General features: G+C 41.2%; 1 protein-coding gene across 1 annotated transcript; it reads right to left on the bottom strand.

The window, feature by feature from the left end:
- Positions 1-1,208: 1,208 nt before the first annotated feature.
- On the bottom strand, positions 1,209-20,645 carry LOC134676440 (segment polarity protein dishevelled). Its single transcript, XM_063534835.1, has 9 exons — positions 19,646-20,645; positions 11,520-11,691; positions 10,645-10,849; positions 9,918-10,089; positions 8,949-9,106; positions 6,223-6,324; positions 4,043-4,125; positions 3,095-3,248; positions 1,209-2,249 (listed from the first exon to the last, which is right to left on the bottom strand). Exons 1-8 carry the CDS (start codon positions 20,528-20,530, stop codon positions 3,097-3,099), a joined length of 1,929 nt encoding a protein of 642 aa, XP_063390905.1. The 5' UTR covers positions 20,531-20,645; the 3' UTR covers positions 1,209-2,249; positions 3,095-3,096.
- Positions 20,646-20,934: the final 289 nt, after the last annotated feature.

Here is a 20,934-nt window from a genome sequence, read left to right as displayed (position 1 = left end):
ATTGGGGTCGAACGGATGTAGTTTTAGCTACCTGTATCAAAGCGACGAAATCGTGGAGTGAGCCACGCCTGGCAGCACGTAGGTCTATGTTGCTCTGTGGTTTGTGACCGATTAATCCGTCTTTGGCGTGGGACTTGCGGTGCGGATATATCGGTCATTGGCGTCCAGAAGGTTAACATCATAAAACTATCAGAATGCTCTACAAAATGAGCCCCAAAATTATTCGTAAATATATTAAACCATCTGGACAGACCTTCACAATAAAACAAATATTATAGGTAAAAAAGTTAAGTCCCTCTTGTATGTACCTACTATAATTCGTTTTTAGGGTTCCGTACCCAAAGGGTAAAACGGGACCCTATTACTAAGACTTCGCTGTCCGTCCGTCCGTCCGTCTGTCTGTCACCAGGCTGTATCTCACGAACCGTGATAGCTAGACAGTTGAAATTTTCACAGATGATGTATTTCTGTTGCCGCTATAACAACAAATACTAAAAACAGAATAAAGTAAAGATTTAAATGGGGCTCCCATACAACAAACGTGATTTTTGACCAAAGTTAAGCAACGTCGGGAGTGGTCAGTACTTGGATGGGTGAGCGTTTTTTTTTTGCTTTTTTTTTATTTATTTTTTTACATTATGGTACGGAACCCTTCAAGCGCGAGTCCGACTCGCACTTGCCCGGTTTTTTTTTAGCATTAGGAAGAAGGTAAGCGATCTTGACATGTCTTTTTATTAAAAATCACAATTGTAAAATAAGTCACAGCTAATATGTTAGAATTATAAATCATTTACGATATTTTACATTATTTTGCTTTCATAAGTGATATAAAGTAATTTTTTAATGCGTTTTTCAATATTTTTTAATAAAAAGACACGTCAAGATTGTTTACCTTCTTTCTAATGCTAAAAAAACGAACTATAGGGACATTATATATTTATCATTTATTTCAAATAACAAATATTTATATTAAAATGGTATGTTGTAGGGTTCGTCAATAACTGGACACTGGCCACCCTAAGGCCTAAACTAAAAATGAAATATATTCACCTATAAACGGAATTCATTTTAGTATAAGGTGGCTAGTTGTTGAAGGGTGGCCAGTTATAGGAACCTTATAATAAAATTAGTTGTGTTTATAGCTGAATAGAATTCATTTTTAGTTTAGGGTGGCCAGTTAGTAATTACTGGCTACCGGTGGCCAGATGAATATGAATAAGGGCAGCAAGAGGGACTCTACTTAACTTCTTCTATAAAAAGTTCCATTTTAAACTCAAAACTAAAAATCCCATTTGAAATGTCGACTTCGGCCTAATGGTTTCACCATAGCGATATAACTATGCATATGGTGCTCACTCCATACATCAATTTTGTCAACAAAACGCTTATTATTTTCGTAGTCGACATCTAGCGTCAAGTAGCGGAATTATAAGTACTGCTACTCGACAATAGATGTCGCGACGAACGGAAAGTGTAATGCTCAACAATGTTCAGCTAGTATTATAGCCGGATTAACTGGAACTCTAATTTCTGCTTATAATATTAGTTATAAATAGGGAGTATTACTGCAATGTTCTGCCGCCAGAGTGCAGCACTAATTTGTTTAGTAAACCATAGAGAAGCTTATACGTACTAGGCCTTAAACAGTTTTTTGACAAGTTTTCACTATGGCATTGATGATTTTCGCATATTTTTTCTCCAGCTGAAACAGAAAGTATTTTCGAAAATATTTTGCATAGGTTGTGTAGAATAGGGTAGGTTACTAGTTTAGGTTAGGTTTGTTATAATTTTTCAGAAATGTTAATATTTCCAGCAATTATGCGAAATGAGTTTTATGCGTAACATTACATTAGGACAATCAATTATTATGCGACCCAATACGGACCCATCTGCCTCTTTATCGATCGAATAGGCAAGAGTGATAGAGAGGCAGAAACCGAACTTTCGACTGTCGTGTTTCACGGTAGGCCATGTGATTGGCCTAGTGACGCCCTCTACGTAATATTCCCTATTGTTCCACTTTTCGTCAGACGCGACACACGTAACATCTATGTCAACTACGAAAATAAGCGTTTTGGTAACTAAACTGATGTACGGAGTTAGCACTCTATGCGTATTTCTCTATGACACCGGCCTACGGGTTTTACTATTACAACAGTTAAATATTATTGCCGTGATAGTGACACTTACGTATTGCGCTGCGCGGGCGCAAAGTCCTAACTATATTTGGCAGCTTTCAGAGCTCGGTCCTGGAAACAAATGATTTCATTTTAATTTAATGATTTATTTAAAGCATAAAAGACTGGGAGAGAAAGCCTGAAGGCCTTAAATCAGCCCTTTGTATTTTTTTTTGCAATAAAGTTTAAATATTTATGAAAAATGATTTCTTTGTCGAAAATTCTGTTATTGATAAAATCTTTTATCGTTGCCTGTATTTGTGTGTATAGTCGTTAGCTTTTAAGCCGGCCCCTATGGGATAACTCTTTGTCTATTGTAAATGAAACCGCACTTACCTGCATCACAGAGAAAAAAATACCGACCGGAAAGTCTTATGTTGTTGTGCATTAGACTTTCCGGTCGATGCTACATCTATTGTCAAGTAGCAGTACTGATAATTCCGCTACTCGATGCTAGGTGTCGACTTCGAAAATAATAGTCTCTTTGGTACCAAAATTGATGTATGGAATACATCACAACAACAATGTATGGAGTGCGGTTTTACTTAACAATAGACACCAAGGATTAGCCGTTAGGGGCCAGTTACAAAAGAGATGCAACGGATTGTTGTTTGGCCGGATACCGGATATTCGGCCACATTTCGCAAACGTTCGCGCGGACACATTTCTAGGTTCGAAATGAGTGCGCGTGCGAGTCAGTGGAATGTTTAAATTGTTTTAAAATAATAAACAAATACGATTATGACCATGACGACGGTTTCTTAAATCCAAAATAGTTTATTCCGAAATCAAGCAATGTTACTATCCGGTATCCGGCCGGATATTAAAATCATGGCCGGATAGGCCGGATACCAGATGGTAACCGAATATCAGGTGCATCTCTATTACAAATCGAACGACTATACCCCGTCCCGTACCGTTATAGGAAGAGCACGGGTCGGTCCTGCGCCCTCTCGGAGCCGCTGGAGTGCGAGTGGGAGCGGCGACCCCCCTGTCCCGCTCCCCCGCCGTCGGCCGCCACCGAAGCGCCGGACCCAGAGGAGGCCGACTTGGCCTCGTTTTCCCGTGTGCCTGGAGGTAGAAAATCAGGGTTGACAATAGTACATTATTACATTACATTGGTACCAGAGATATATACTATAGCTCCGTATAAGATAAATAAAGTCTAAGAAAAAAACGTGCCTCGGGAATCAAGAAAGTCATTCTCGAATAGATGGCGCACACACCTTTGGCCTATTCTCGGCTAGATGGCGTTGACGACACCGTTTGATATTTAACAATTTTAACACATATCAGTGAAAGAACATGGGTCAGTATGGAACAATAAAAATTTAAAATCATTTATCCGTAAATATATTTTGATTAATTTATACATTTTCAATTTTATTTTAAGTTTCAATCGTGTGTCGATAGATGGCAGTAAATGTACCGTGACTACAAAATTTACTTTGGCAATCTCCCTCTATACTATCTATTCTCTTTGATTGGTACATTATTGTAGGGCTGAGGCTACTCGCTGGCTGAGGATTCGGTTCAAACACCGCTTTTAACCTTATGAATGCCACAGACGGCAATTGACATTGAAAAAATTCAAGTTCATTTAAATACGAAATAACTAGTATTTTAAGAGTGACCCAAGAGACCGTTACCATGGCAACTAGTGACAAGGAAAATTTGATTCACCCAATAATAATAATGTTATGGGCTGTTCATAAATTACGTTATCTATTTTTGCCCCCCCCCCCCCCCCAAATCATCCAAAAATCATGCTTCGAATGACCCCGCGTCCTCATACTACATGCTACCATCATCTGATATCCAGACCCTCCCATTTGAAATGACGTAATTTATGAATAGCCCCTTACCGGTGTGTTCCTTGGCGGTGAGGTGGTCGGAGCCGGCGCTGGAGCCCCCGCTGCCGGACAGCACGCTCTCCTCGCGGTTGTACCTGACCACACAATACCGATGATCACACATGTTCAATTTTATAACAATATCTAGTAAAATTATGTAATACAACCTTATGATGACCTTACAGTAATAAGGTCGCGTTTTCACCCTTTAAAAAAAAATTATAGGACATTTTGTACACAAATTGAGTAAGCCCCACGGTAAGCTCAAGAAGGCTTGCGTTGTGGGTACTCAGACAACGATAACTAACTACTAACTAACTATTTTGGCTCAGCGATCCAAAGAGAATCTTGGCCTCCGAAACGAGAGCGTGCCACCTGTCCTGTCCATAATATATAAATACTTAAATACATAGAAAACAACCATGACTCAGGAACAAATATCTGTATCATCATACAAATAAATGCCCTTACCAGGATTCGAACCCGGGACCATCGGCTTCATACCCTTTGGGTAACGAAATACGATAAAATTTGACCCAGTAAATGAGATGACTTTGCACTTTTTCGCGCATCTTGGGCCTCACCTGGCACTACAATAGTGCCAGGGTGCAAGAGGGGGGTATAATAGTGTAATAGTGTCGGGGGAACAATAATTGTTCCCCCGATTAAAACGCCTGGCAATGTTATATTCGAATTAAATACATAACTATTATATCACACCAAACACAGAGCTCTATAAATTGTACGAGTACACCTTCAATTTATTTGACACCTCTCACACCCACCGCTGAACAGCTGCCAGGCGCCCAAATTAATTAATAATGATAGTATGGCACACTAACTAGAGGGATTTCGTTGCTCAATAAATTGCAAACCTATTTCCGTAGCTAGCTCTCCGTCTATAGGGTGTAGTATTATTAAATTACACAACTTAATCACGTATTTAAGTTTTATGATTTACCTCCGACGTTTCGAGGACGGCGTTGCCTCCGTGGTCTCGGAGAAGACTGGCTAAAGTTGACATCAACATCTGCTAGTAGCTCGAAATTTCGCGCGGCTGGAAGATGTTGATGTCAACTTTAGCCAGTTTTCTCCGAGACCACGGGGGCAACGCCGTCCTCGAAACGTCGGAGGTAAATCTTAAAACTTGAATACGCGATTAAGTCACGTTGGGCAAATTAATAATGTTTAAAAATCGTGAAAGTTTAACCTCTAGCCGCCCATACGTCAAACCTCGCCAAGCTAAATGGAATTTTATTTCGTCAACACAAAGTTCAAATTAGAATGGAACAGGTGATCTTTTTATAGGTCTCTGGGCGGCCAGAGGTTGAATCTGTGTAAGGTGTATTGATAACTGCGCCCTGTAGCCCGGGCGTAAGAATACGGCTACGGTATGCCTTTTATGCCTGTCATAAAAGGCGACTAAAAGGGGCTCTCGGGGTCGGAGACGGTCGCAGCTAGGGACAGCGACTAAAAAAAAACCGGGCAAGTGCGAGTCGGACTCGCACACGAAGGGTTCCGTACCATAATGCAAAAAAAAAACAAAAAAAAGCAAAAAAATACGGTCACCCATCCAAGTACTGACCACTCCCGACGTTGCTTAACTTTGGTCAAAAATCACGTTTGTTGTATGGGAGCCCCATTTAACCCCCTTATTCATAATCGTCTACTAAAGTTGACAAGCCGATAATTATCGTTTGTCCCTTTCCATCATACCGATACGTCGGAAAGGGACAAACGATTATTACCGGCTTGTTAACTTTAGTAGACGTTTATGAATAAGGGGGTAAATCTTTATTTTATTCCGTTTTTAGTATTTGTTGTTATAGCGGCAACAGAAATACATCATCTGTGAAAATTTCAACTGTCTAGCTATCACGGTTCGTGAGATACAGCCTGGTGACAGACAGACGGACGGACGGACGGACAGCGAAGTCTTAGTAATAGGGTCCCGTTTTACCCTTTGGGTACGGAACCCTAAAAAAGAGGGGACCCACAAAGGCGCATAGCGCTAGGACGGCACTGGCGCGTTCATTGGAGATCCCGGAGCCGTCCGAAATGCGCCGAGGAGGACAACTGGGAGGTTTTTAGTCGGTGAAAATCCGACATAACCTCCGCGCTGTCCCTGCGGTGCGGAGGTATCCATAACGGATTTTCCTCCCAATAAAAAAAAATATGTATTGATAACTAACCCGTATATGGTGTGTTCGCTGGTCACACAGGACGTGTATTTGAAAGGTATCGGCTGGTACCCGTACGAACCGGCGTACGGCATGTAGCCGGGCCCCATCATACTGTCAAACAGACAAACATACAATTAACATAAACAATGTTAAAATAGTTATTTGTTTCACTCGGGGGCAAAGTTGTTGTTTAACCGCTCGTGCTAATATTGATACCCGAGCAAGCGAAAGATTCCAAAAATGGAATCTTGAGCGTCGCGAGGGTTTCACGACGAGCACGAGGGTTAAACAAAATTTGCCCCCGTGTGAAACACATCATTTTTCACCACACCAACCCGAAGCAAATAATAAATGTAAAATATCAAACAAAATCAAACCAAAACAAATCCAAATGAATGTTATTAAATATTTATCATCCCAAATCATCATTTAAAAGTAAATTTTACCAGCAAACGTAAGAAAACAACTCAAAATATGCATTTGATTACTTTGCCTCACATGTGAATAAAATGCAACTTTGCTATCAGTTTTTGAAGTGCAAAGTAAGCCTTTCCGAGCTGGTGTGATGAAAATACAATTAACATAAATTATGATATATAAACAAAAAAAGATTTGAAAACATGTTCATTTTATTATTACCTATAATTGAAGGGATGTTTACAAAAACAACATAACTGACTACACTGGTTGACACCTGAAACGATTGACAATGTTCTTAAAAAAGTGTCAGCCGCTCTAAGCAGTTATGTTGTTTTTGTAAATAAAAATAGTCATATTTTAAAAACTAGTCATTAATTAAAGTTGCAACTTCACACAGTTGGTCAGAGTATTAGAGGCTATATTTTCACAAAATTTCAGCCAAATCGACCGAACGGCTATTACCGATCATTTTGTGGGGGGTTCTTTCCATTAGAGACAGAAAATACACATTTGTATCGGTATTAATGTTGTTAAATTGATCTTTACCTATCATAACCTGAATCCATGAATGAACTAGTATTTAAGTATAAATTGTATAATTACCATTGTATAAATCAAATTAGCATACGTTTCAAATGAATAAATATTATCTTATCTTATCCCTTCAATAGTCACTTGTTTTACAAGCGGGCAAAGTTGAAAAGACATCAACGCGCCTTTAACCCAACATGCACTTCGTTTCTGGGGGTTACTTACTGCGGGTTGGGTAGAGAGGCTACAGTGTCGCTGGCTAAGGGGCACGCAGTCTCGACGTACGCTCAGAAATGATATTACCATGTATATGGTATATTTACTACATGTAACATTACTCACTATTAGTAAAAGACATCAACGCGCCTTTAACCCAACATGCACTTCGTTTCAGGAGGTTACTTACTGCGGGTTGGGTAGAGGAGCTAAAGTGTCGCTGGCTAAGGGGCACACAGTCTCGACGTACGCTCAGAAATGATATTACCATGTATATGGTATATTTACTACATGTAACATCTACTCACTATGACTAAAAGACATCAACGCGCCTTTAACCCAACTTGCACTTCGTTTCAGGAGGTTACTTACTGCGGGTTGGGTAAGGGGGCTAGTTTCGCTGGCTAAGGGGCACGCAGTCTCGACGTACGCTCAGAAATGATATTACCATGTATATGGTATATTTACTACATGTAACATCTACTCACTATGACTAAAAGATATCAACGCGCCTTTAACCCATCATGCACTTCGTTTCTGGGGGTTACTTACTGGGGGTTGGGTAGAGGAGCTACAGTTTCGCTGGCTAAGGGGCACGCAGTCTCGACGTACGCTCAGAAATGATATAACCATGTATATGGTATATTTACTACATGTAACATCGACTCACTATGACCAAAAGACATCAACGCGCCTTTAACCCACCATGCACTTCGTTTCTGGGGGTTACTTACTGCGGGTTGGGTAGAGGGGCTAGAGTGTCGCTGGCTAAGCTGTCAGCGCCAGGGGCACGCAGTCTCGATGTAGTACTGCACATCACTATGAGTAAAAGACATCAACGCGCCTTTAACCCACCATGCACTTCGTTTCTGGGGGTTACTTACTGCGGGTTGGGTAGAGGGGCTAGAGTGTCGCTGGCTAAGCTGTCAGCGCCAGGGGCACGCAGTCTCGATGTAGTACTGCACATCACTATGAGTAAAAGACATCAACGCGCCTTTAACCCACCATGCACTTCGTTTCTGGGGGTTACTTACTGCGGGTTGGGTAGAGGGGCTAGAGTGTCGCTGGCTAAGCTGTCAGCGCCAGGGGCACGCAGTCTCGATGTAGTACTGCACGTCACTATGAGTAAAAGACATAAACGCGCCTTTAACCCACCACGCACTTCGTTTCTGGAGGTTACTTACTGCGGGTTGGGTAGAGAGGCTAGCGTGTCGCTGGCTAAGCTGTCAGCGTCAGGGGCACGCAGTCTCGACGTACTACTGCTCAGAAATGATCATACCATGTATATGGTATATTGACTACATGTAATATCTACCCACTATGAGCAAAAGACATCAACGCGCCTTTAACCCAACTTGCACTTCGTTTCTGGGGGTTACTTACTGCGGGTTAGGTAGAGGGGCAACAGTTTCGCTGGCTAAGGGGCACGGAGTCTCGACGTACGCTCAGAAATGATATTACCATGGTATATTTACTACATGTAACATTAGAACATTACTCAGTATGAGCAAAAGACATCAACGCGTTTAACCCAACATGCTTGCACTTCGTTTCAGGGCGTTACTTACTGCGGGTTGGGTAGAGGGGCTAGAGTGTCGCTGGCTAAGCTGTCAGCGTCGGGGGCACGCAGTCTCAAAGCCGCCATGTCACAACACAGCTCTCCTCCGACGTAGTAGCACTGCTCGGAGAATGTTATCTTGTTCACTGTGTGCCGAATGAACCCCGCCTGGAAACGATATCGGACTGTTAGGGACCAGTAGAGCCAATAGGTTCGTGTTCTTCTCTCTCTCTGAGCGTAAGAGTGAGCGAGATGAATGCGCGTGCTCAGGCCGCGTAGCCAACATGCCAATCGCTTAATCTCCGTAGCGGTCGAAACGCAACTCTCACTGTCGCACTAATATAGAAGAGTGATAGAGAGACACAAAGCGTTTCGTTGTCTTAGCGATAGCGATTGTCACCTTGGCTGGTTTTTGTTTTTAAATTTTGAATTTTTTGTGTTTTAATAATAAATATAGTAATCGCTGAGTGCCCTCTGTTACACATTTTGAGAATTGCTGTAGGCACTCATTTGAGTAGAATCCCGGAAATGGCAACTAAGATTTGGCAAGTTTTTTTTTATAAATCTAAATATCTTAAAAAGCTAGCTAGAAGTAGTTTCTAGGTTTTTTTTTGATTAATTCAATTTTATTATACCTTCAAATATTACATCATAAACCAGCAATACAACTAAACCTATTAGAAATTAAAACATATACCTATACATACTCGATCAATCATCAAATTAATAAATTACTTGTACATTAAAATCGACTTTAAACTTTTCGACTTTTTGCCTAAAGGTTGACTGGTAGAGAATGCCTTATGGCATTATGTTCGCCTTTTGTTCAGTGCATTTCCTTATGTGCAATAAAGATTAAATAAATAAATAAACGAAACTAAATTAAAAACAAAGCTACAACCAAGAACTCAGTCAAACAACCCGTCCCGCGCCCTTCCAGACGCAAAGGTGCCCATCACGCTGGTAGTTTCTTACGTGCCTTGAGCATATGCGAGGCATATTTCCTTGCGTCACGCCGGTCTGCTATCCCGGCCACGTGCTGTAGGATCCAGTCGACCACATCCGCTCCGATGAACGCATTAGGAATTGTGATCTTGAGCCACATCCGGTCGCGGATTTCCAGTCCTGGAATACGTAAAGCACATATTAACCTAAGGCCCAAAGACCTATAAAGTAAACGTACTTGGTCTCGACATGCTAATGCCCAATAGATGACACCTTGCTATCACCTCTATTGACAATGACTTAAGTTTCAAGATGACATGTATTGGGACTGCGTCGAGCACCCGTACGTTTACCTTAGAACCTCTTCAGTTTGCTGAAATTTAAATCCTATTCAATTGGGACAGTCGCTTTTGCTTAGGTCATTAATTTTCCCAACAACTCAAAATGAACTCTATTTCCTACACTACAGGTTCTAATTTCAGAGATAGCACTATAGGAGGCGTGTAGCTATAGTTCGTTTTTTTTTAGCATTAGGAATAAGATAAACAATCTTGATGTGTCTTTTAATTGAAAAACATATTTTAAAAATACGTTACGGCAAGTATGTAACAATTATGAATCTAGTACGATCATTTATATTCTTCTGCTTTGATATGTAATAGTTATTAATTTTTAAAAAGCGTTTTTCTATTAAAATACATGCCAAGATCGTTTAACTTCTTTCAAGTTCTTTCTAATGCTAAAAAAAAACGAACTATAACTGACCGGAATCCGGCCGCAGCATGGCGCGCACCACCAACGCCATGTCGCAGCTGACTGACAGTTGGGGCTCCAGGCCGCCCGCCGGCAGCGTGCTGGCGTCCGACGCGCCGCGCTCCGACACCGACGACACGGGGAGGGCCGACAGCGACGGCGGCGGCGGCGGGTACGCCTCGCGGAGCGCTTGCGTGTGCGCGACCCATGCGCCTGGAACAAAAAATATGGTTGTCTGTAAACTGAAAATCGGGTCCATATTGGGTCGCATAATAATTGATTGTCCTAATGTAATGTTACGCATAAAACTCATTTCGCATAATAGTTATTGTGCTGGAAATATTAACATTTCTGAAAAATTATAACACAAACCTAACCTACTCTATTCTACACAACCTATGCAAAATATTTTCGAAAATACTTTCTGTTTCAGCTGGAGAAAAAATATGCGAAAAGAGATTTATGCGTAACATTACATTATGACAATCAATTATTATGCGACGAGATAGGATCCCCTGAAAATCGTAATTAGATTCCAAAAAAAGTGAGACAATGTCAACATTGCAAAAATTTGTTTGTAAATAGTAAATTCCTTTTCATAAATAAACACGCTAAGATTTATTTATTGGTAATTTTACTCCTAACAATAAATGTTTTTGTTTTAGGTTCCCAGCACATTTCCTATCACCAAATCAAAATTATTCACCGAACATTCTTATCGTGCGTGGTACGTCTTAAAACGTCGCCATTGGCAAAATCACTCCTGCCAATACACACAAGAGGGTAAATCCATTTAAAAAAAAATTACTCGTACGACAGCCAGTAGCCAGTCAGCCAGACAGACGTAGCCAGACAAAAAACAGTTAAATTAAATAGAATTTACCAGGGTCAATAGGCCTGACGGGCTCCGTCCTCGGTATGGTGAAGTACCCCTTGGGGTTGGGGTCCCAGCACTTGGCCACCACCAGCTTGATGGGCCCCGGCTTCTGGACCACCTCCCTCAGCACACGCACCGCCTCGTCGTTCGTCATGTCTTCAAAGTTCACATCGTTCACCTAAAATAAAGACAAACATTTAACCTCTATAGTTCGTTTTTTAGGGTTCCGTACCCAAAGGGTAAAACGGGACCCTATTACTAAGACTTCGCTGTCCGTCCGTCCGTCCGTCCGTCCGTCTGTCACCAGGCTGTATCTCACGAACCGTGATAGCTAGACAGTTGAAATTTTCACAGATGATGTATTTCTGTTGCCGCTATAACAACAAATACTAAAAACAGAATAAAATAAAAATTTAAATGGGGCTCCCATACAACAAACGTGATTTTTGACCAAAGTTAAGCAACGTCGGGAGGGGTACCGTACAGTACTTGGATGGGTGACCGTTTTCTTTTTGCATTTTTTTCCGTTTTTTTTGCTTTATGGTACGGAACCCTTCGTGCGCGAGTCCGACTCGCACTTGCCCGGTTTTTTAGCATTAGAAGGAACTTGCAAGAAGGTAAGCGATCTTGACATGTCTTTTATTTTTTTTATTTTTTTTTATTATGCATGGGTTTACTCGTGGCCACAGACTAGCCGAGAGTTTTAATTGAAAAACGCTTTTCAAAAATCAAAAACTATTACTTATGAAAGCAGAAGAATATAAATGATCGTATTAGATTCATAATTGTTACATATTTGCCGTAACTTATTTTTAAAATGTATTTTTCAATTAAAAGACACATCAAGATTGTGTACCATATTTCTAATGCTAAAAAAACGAATTATAGCCGCCCAGACGTCAAAACTTTCCAAGAAAAATGCAATTTGGATATGTCAAAAATAAGGTTCAAATTAGAATGGAACCGGAGACCTTATTATAGGTCTCTAGGCGGCTAGATCATAAAACTATTGAAACGGATTATATCGCGTATATATATCGGCGGCCGATCGTAAGGTTAGGCAGATCGTAATGTTCCTGTGTAATGTTTTGACGATAGTCACATTAAACCAATATATAGGTAGGATAGGTCCGTTAGGTTGCTTCATATGCCCGAAGGGTAAACTGCCCAGAAATAGGAGCCCAGTCGCGGGGCTCCGTCGACTCAGAGAATGAGTCAAAGATTTTCACGTTTCACGATATGCCTAGGAATTTCACGATTTGCCCGATCTTACGATCGGCCGCTGACATATAGAATTCATCCCGACGTTTCGAACCCTATACAGCGTTCGTGGTCAACGAGTGACTGCGGGTGGGGCGGGCTGTAAAGGATTCGAAACGTCCAGATGAATTCAATATACGCGATATAATCCGTTTCAATAGTTTTATTTCACGAGTAACTATCGCGGTAACCGAAGACAATATTAAGATAATAGTAGTTTATGTGACTGCTACATAATGTAAGGCATTAAAACACGAGTGTGGGTTTAAGAAACGAACGAAGTGAGTTTCTTAAAAGGATCACACGAGTTTTTTAATGCCTAATTATGTACAGTTACATACAGATAGTTTATTATTCAAGAAGGCATATTACAGTGCGCTTATGAACTTCAAATAAAGCTACACCGGCTCCAACCCTACACCTGTGCCTTGAGAAGATTTAAGATTTATAATATAAATAAATAAATTATACGAGTATTCGTTCTACTAGGTTTTTCTCAGAAAGTGTTACTTTTCAGGATTGCCATAAAACAAACCTGACCTTACCTATCCGTAACTTTTTTTTTTGGAGGAAAATCCGTTATGGATACCTCCGCACCGCAGGGACAGCGCGGAGGTTATGTCGGACTTTCACCGACTAAAAACCTCCCAGTAGTCCTTCTCAGCGCATTTCGGACGGCTCTGGGATCTCCAGTGAACGCGCCAGTGCCGTCCTATGCCTCTTTGAGGGTCCTCTCTTTTTTTTTTATTATTATCTCCTTGGATATCACGGGCCTATAATCCCGGTTTTTTGATAGGCTTGCGTGGGGACACAGATCCAACACGTAGAGGCCCCTTGGAGAGCTTTTATGTCATGTAGAACGCCTGCTGGAACCCGTTCACAGGTGCAACAATAGACACCCGTGAACCGGTCTCAGCAGGCATTGGGACTATTGTAGAAAAAGAGAACAGTATACCGGTCTATGGATTGAAGTTTGGGTGGACTATGAGACTGGGCTATTGTAAAAGTGGTCCGGACACCTGCCATAACAATGTTAACACCGTCATCGAGGCAGGCGGTGACTCGCCGCTGACTAGATGGGCCCCTGAAACTGCCGTCGTAAAGACGACCAGGAGCAACATCGGTGTGAGCGGCTCAGGGGTGTCGAGAGGTGTGCGCCGCTTTCTACCCAGTGGCTGTTAATAGCTTTATTATTATTATTATTATTTTGGTCGCAGTCCCTAGCTGACCGTCTCCGACCCCGAGAACCCCTTTTAGTCGCCTTTTACGACAGGCAGGGGATACCGTAGCCGTATTCTTACGCCCGGGCTACAGGGCGCACCTATCCATAACCTGGATAACCTTACTAAAATGTTGATGTCAGATCACATTGATAATATAATAAACAAAGCTTACAAGAATCAGACGTCATTTTCCATAGCGCTGGACCGACGCCGTCGCTCGAAAGACGCCAGATGTGGGGGGGCCCTAAGGCATTTAACGACCCTGACTGTATAAAAGTGGTTTATTTTACCTATGTACGTAGTGTACTAGAGTACGCATCCAATATATGGTCTCCTAATTAGTAATTTCTCGCGCGATGGCGCCAGAACCTTCAGCCTACTCTCGAGTAGATGGCGTCAATATTAAGGGCCCCCACATCTGGCGTCTTTCGAGCGTCGGCGTCTGTCGGCGTCGGTCCAGCGCTATGGAAAATGACGTCGCTGCGCAGTTGCGTCGACGCTGCGTCGACGTCGGCCATAGAATTGTAGACGCCGACGCTCGAAAGACGCCAGATGTGGGGGGGCCCTAATATTTAATAAGTTAACACATATCAGTGAAAAAATAAAGATCAAAGTCAAATGGCGTTCTAACAGTTTCATGTTCTGTCGAAAGATGGCAGTTTTACAGTGGCTACATAATTTACTCACTATAGACTTTATTCTCTTTGCTACAGCTTATCTATCTGGTAAACTAAAAATAATAGAAGTTGACAATAAATGAGCATTGCACAAGTTAAGAATAGAATCATGGAAAGTAGTAACCATTGTTTAAATATTACCTGTAGGGCTGTAGGACAATAGGGTACCAATACAATGGGGTTTCAAGGGGTATTTCTGTGGGTTGTAGGCAGTTCTTGCATAGTAAGTGCAAAAAGATTCTAACATTTATTTAATATGTATAGTCTAAGGCGCTTATTCATAAACAGGATTTCCCCGATCTGATCAGAGAAAGTCCGCCGAGGTCTACCCTTTCCAACTCCCACTTCCACTTCTCCTTCATACACTCTCTTTGTCAGCCTTCTTTCGACGAAAGGCCAGCTCAAGAGCACCCTAAACCGGCGAGCGTGTATGAGGAATGTTATGAATGTGAAGGAAGCGAAAGAGGTATGTCAGGATCATAGCAAGTGGAAATCCGTGGTCTCTGCCTACCCCTCCGGGAAATAGACGTGATTATATGTATGTATGTATGTATTTATAAACGCTCTACACACCTCAATAAGCTAATCCTAACCTCAATGTCTTTATCTGTAATTTTAACTTATTTATTTATCTAAACTTTATTGCACAATAATAAAATCTACAAATGGCGGACTTAATGCTTAAATCAGGCCCAAGTTTTATGAATAAGGGGGGTAAGGCGAATTATTTACAACCATCGCTCAGATAATTGAAATAATTTTGATTTAGTTTGTTTCACATGTATGGGGTCATCCATTAATTACATCACACGTTTAGGGGGAGGGAGGGGGTCAAGAAAATGTGACATATTGTGACATGGGGGAGGGGGGAGACACAAACTTTGTGACGTCACTTTAACTTCATCAGTAACCGAAAATTTATTAAAGTTATTTTATTCGCTGTACATTTAAACAACAAGTTTTTAAAACGATAATCGTTTTTAATCATTTAATTTTCTTTCCTAAGCAATTTTGGGTTATAAAATTACTAATATTTATATCGAAAAAATATTTTGATAAAATATTAATAATACTTAGGTGACGTCACACTAGGGGGGAGGGGTTTGCCAAATGTGACCAAGTGTGACAAGGAGGGGGGGGAGGGGTCAAAAAACCTAGAAATTCGTGTAACGTAATTAATGGATGACCCCTATGTAATTTCATTATAATACTAGCTTTTGCCCGCGACTACGTCTGCGTTGAATTAATTAGTGACAGCAGCTAAAGTAGGTATAGCGCCTGGATAATGCTAATAGCAATCATTCAATTCTCGCATTGCTTACTTCAATTCCTGACGAATTAAAACACTCCATTCGGTTGTGTTTTAATTTACCGCCTCTCGTTGCGAATTTCCTACTTTCCGTACTTGAATAATAAATAACTATTTTCACACTTACTAAAAAGTAACTGATAAAATCTCTAAAGATTACCTTTGTTATTATTAGGCAATTCATTATCTCTTTCAATTCCACCCCCCTTTGCACTCTCTTCAGGGATGATTTCTGATATAAAAACTATCCTATGTCCTTCTGGGACTCAAACTATCTGTATACCAAAACTAAATCGGTTCAGCAGCTTAAGCATGAAAAGGTAACAGTTTCGCCTTTATAATATTAGTAATTAGTATGGATGTCATTCAAATAATAATGTAATAAATACCATAGTTTATTTTCTTTAAAGAAACAATATAATTCAGATTACCAAAATCTTATTCTTTATATCATCACAATACATAATATATATCCACCACTCCCATCACTCCCATGGCTATAGTAACAACATCCTATCGTTGACAGTAATGTCATAATGATAGATCCTGTGTCACATAAGACTCACATTACATCCTGAGCAATACATCGTCTGTGAAAGTTTCAACTGTCTAGCTATCACGGTTCATGAGGTACAGCCTGGTGAGAGACAGACAGACGGACCGACAGATGGACAGTGGAGTCTTAGTAATAATAGTAATAGTAATCCTTTTGTACCCTTTGGGTACAGAACCCTAAAAAAAGTACATATGTAAACATAATATTTTGTATAATAAGGTAAACATACTAATAATAATAATAATTTATATGTATTTTTATTGTTTTGTAAGTGTTTTTATATTTTACTTTTATATTCATATTATAAAAATACCTAACCTAAGACGATAAATAAATAAAGAGATAATAATAATAAGTAAGTACCTAGACTTGGCTCACGAGATAACCGCCATGTGGGATGTTGATTCGACGATCATTGTCCCGATAGTCGTTTCAGTGAACGGTTTAATAGCGAAGAGTCTCGACCAACATCTCGAGAGACTCTCGCTAGGTGGTTGGATCAAGGGACAGATGCAGAAGGCGGTGATCTTGGACACGGCGCGGATAGTACGTCGGTTCCTCTCTCTGCAGCCCTGACCACCGGTAGCTTGGGCCTTGCCCCGCTGCTGGCGGCACCCTAGGTTAGGTTTTTTATAATGTGTTTATATGTATTTTTATTGTTTTGTAAGTGTTTTTATATTTTACTTTTATATTCATATTATAAAAATACCTAACCTAAGACGATAAATAAATAAAGGATAATAATAAACCCCCAGGGCAGCTTGTGGCGAGCTGAATGGGAAGTGACGTCCCTTGGGTCCCATACCCCCGAGAGTCGGTCAGGCCCCTCTCTCCAGCTTGCCTTCATTGGCCGGCTGGAGTGAACACTGAGCAGGGGCCGCAGGACTCTCACCTCTGGCTTGCCTTAACCGGCCGTCAAGAGTGGGGTGTCAGAGCTATATGCTCGCAGGGCGGAAGTGAAACATGCCTAAGACGCGAGTTGGCACAGTGGCTGCTGGGTAGAAAGCGGTGCACACCTCTCCACGCCCTGAGCCGCTCACGTGATGTTGTCCCCTTGTCGCTCCGTGCGAGCGGCCGTTTTCGGGGACCCATATAGTGAGTTGGCGAGTCACCACCTGTCCATCTTTTTCGTGTTTTTAAACATAGATTGGGGCAGGTGCCATAGTATTTCCATAGACCGGTTACCAGTACACTAACATCTCAACACAATAGCCCAGTTTCTTTTGTTTCTTATCATTGCAATAGTCCTACACTAACCGGGGGTTATCCTTGGGTGCATTACTATAGTGCATACAGGGATAATCGTCGGGTGGTGTCACATCACCTTTTAGAGTAAATTGTCTTTTTACAAGGGGCCTCTGCGTGTTGGCTTTGGCTCCACGCACGCCTTCCAAATGTCCGGGACCCCATGGTCCCGAGATTATGTAAAGGACGAACATAATAATAATAATAAAAGACGTTTATTCAAAAAGTTTGAACATAGGTACATAATAAAAGTACACGATAATGCTTACAAACTAATTGAAAAGGTAAGTGGCTCAGCTTATGTCTGTGCCAGAAGGCTTCGGGGCACAGCGGCCTTAAAGACTTGCAGCAACGGACGCTGTTATTCTGCCACCGCCGTATTTGTATCTAGCTAAGGACAGTAAAAACATTTACACTATTTATTACATGTAGGACAAGATAGCAAAACCGAACAATGTGCAGTGGATAAAAAAGTGCTAACTTTACTAAAATTAAATATCTATAGAGCAGGTCACTCAACCAAAAGTGTATGTTACATTCTTTTGGAGGTCCAGCAAATAAGCCTTGCAACGTAGTTTGAAAACCGCCAGGGACTTACTGTTAACTACTGGTGGCGGCAAATTGTTCCAGCATTTAGACGCAGCATAGCGAAAGCTGCCTCTAAATGACTGAAGCCGGAGCAATGGAAGGGAGATACGCTCTTGTTGCTCACGCAGACCTTTCAACTTTCGGTTTGGCTTCCATTCAAGTTTACACGCGAGATAGGGTGGAATACCAGATTGTTTAAGCGTAAATACCATTGACGCAAGCTTTAATATTCGTCTGTGTGACATATTCAGTTTACCCGCTTTATTAAGGTAAGGGCTAATATGTGAGCGGCGAGGGATATCTTGACAGAAACGTATGCATGAATTTTGTACACGTTGAATCGCTCGTTCTGTTCTTTTTCTTATGCAAGGCCCATATACAACGTCTCCATAATCCAGTTGGGATAAAACTAGCGCATCTGACAAGCGTTCGCGAACATTTTGTGTTAGGTAGGGTCTAAGCTTATATAATGATTTTAGAGCACCATAGCATTTTGGTATTTTAGAGTTTATATGGGCTTCAAATCGAAGCGACTCCTCCATTACGATGCCTAAATTTTTAACCTGTCTCTCTTCTGATATAGGCAGCCCTGATATTCGCAAGTCGATTTCAAGTTCACGTACTTTAGCAATCTGCTTTTTTGTTCCCAAAATAATGAAGACAGATTTTTTAGGGTTAATGATAAGACCATTGTCATTAGACCAACCTGCTACAGCTTCTAAATCGGTATTAATTTGCGATATTGCAAGTGCGACGTCAGTTTTAGTGGGGCGTATATGCTTCATTAGCTGCGTGTCATCTGCATACATGTGGTACGAACAATTTTTGATAACTTCGGGAAGGCACGCAGTGTACAGACTGTATAAAGTCGGACCCAATATTGACCCTTGGATTACTCCTCTGTCGAGCATACGGGGGGATGAGCGAGCAATTTTACCTTCGTCGTTTGGGCATTCGACTATTTGGTTTCTGCCTGAGAAATAGGAACAGAACCATCTAGGTTAGGTAGGGTAGGTCTTCATTCTTTTGAGTAGCACGGGTATCAATATACTATCAAACGCGCGGCTAAAATCTAACAAGACAAGAATTGTCGCAAGTTCATCGTTAGAAGCCTTAAGTGTCTCATCCACCAACTATACTAGTGCTCGACATACTAATCCCCAATAGATGACACCTTGCTTTCACCTTTATTGACAATGGCTTAAGTTTCATGATGTCAAGTACTGGGACTGTGTCTAGCACCAGTATGTTTAACTTATTAATAAAATTCTTACCTGCAGTATCATGTCTCCAGGCTCTATTCTTCCATCCAGGGCCACCGCACCTCCTTTCATAATACTCCCAACATAGATCCCCCCGTCTCCCCCCTTATTTGACTGTCCCACTATTGAGATGCCAAGAAAATTCACTGTGTCCATATTTAATGTTACTGTTATAATGTGCATGGACATAGTAGAGTCCGTAATAGAGGAGTAGGAAGATGTTCTAGACATCACTTGTGGTCTCTTCCGTCTCCGCTGAGGTCTTTTTCTGTTACTGACTTGTAAATGAGATACACTACTGCATTCAGTTAGTGCTCTGTCTACTGAGGCGTTTGTGTGTCTCCCTGTCGTTGTGGTGATCTCTGACTGGCTGTCGAAGAGACTCGTAGAGTCCAAGTCCGAGCTAAGGACAGAAGCAGTCTCGTATTCCAAACCATGGTTGCCATACTTGGAATGACCGTTTATTCTCAAGCCTCTATATTTGTATTTGTCGCAGGACGCTCTGTGGCCGGGGCGGGAGCTTATCGTACTGTCCGTATCCGTGCAGGTGTCCCGGGTGAGAGGCGCCGACGGAGCCCCGTGGGCGGCCGTCTTCGCTTTCCCTGCATTACTGTCGGTGCACTGAGACGCGCCGTCGGACGGGTTGGAGCCCTCTGCAGACACCAGCCACGACACAACACGACCGTTAAAACACGGCAGATGAGCGTTGTCATCAACAATTTCTTCTTTAACAACACCGAAATCATCGTCCATAGATTTGAAGAAAAATTTGTAGTTCGGCCTATTCAACTGGTTCTTAAAGTCTACTAACGTCACTTTCTCCGGGGATATGGGAATTTTTACTAAATACGGCGTCTCCTCGTCGTCTATGTAGTAAATAACTTTAGTTTCCTCCATTTTAGAGCATTTAATATTGATAAAAAACAACACCCTTACGATCTATAAATATCAGTGGCCATCACAAAATATGGCGATAAACTAATTCCGACTTTTGCCGTAGCGCTGCCATCAAGTTTTTCCTTCTGGTCCGAATTGCATGGATGACATATATTAATTTATATATTTATTTAGTTGTATAATATGTACACATTTTTATAAATTATTGATTAAAGTTATATAAATTAATGATTTTCTAAAGAACTAACTCCCTCTTATAATTAACGTCTTTTGAATCAATCATTATCATATCATCATTATATTATAAACGTGACTTGCGTAACAAGGGATAGCCTCAAATCGCTTCATTACACGTAATGTACCTTTGAGATAATTACAGATCAATAACTCAAATTTTACACAGA

The sequence above is a fragment of the Cydia fagiglandana genome, chromosome 24, assembly GCF_963556715.1.
Source record: "Cydia fagiglandana chromosome 24, ilCydFagi1.1, whole genome shotgun sequence".
Lineage (NCBI taxonomy): Eukaryota > Metazoa > Arthropoda > Insecta > Lepidoptera > Tortricidae > Cydia > Cydia fagiglandana.
This window is presented reverse-complemented; position numbering and strand designations above follow the sequence as displayed.

Coding starts and splice junctions, on each gene's coding strand:
- LOC134676440 (XM_063534835.1), bottom strand. CDS start 20,530: ATGGAGGAAACTAAAGTTATTTACTACATAGACGACGAGGAGACGCCG. Junction 11,692..19,645: donor CTGGAGACATGATACTGCAG/GTAAGAATTTTA, acceptor TCTTTATTTTAG/GTGAACGATGTGAACTTTGA. Junction 6,325..8,948: donor GCCCCTCTACCCAACCCGCA/GTAAGTAACGCC, acceptor TCTGTTTGACAG/TATGATGGGGCCCGGCTACA.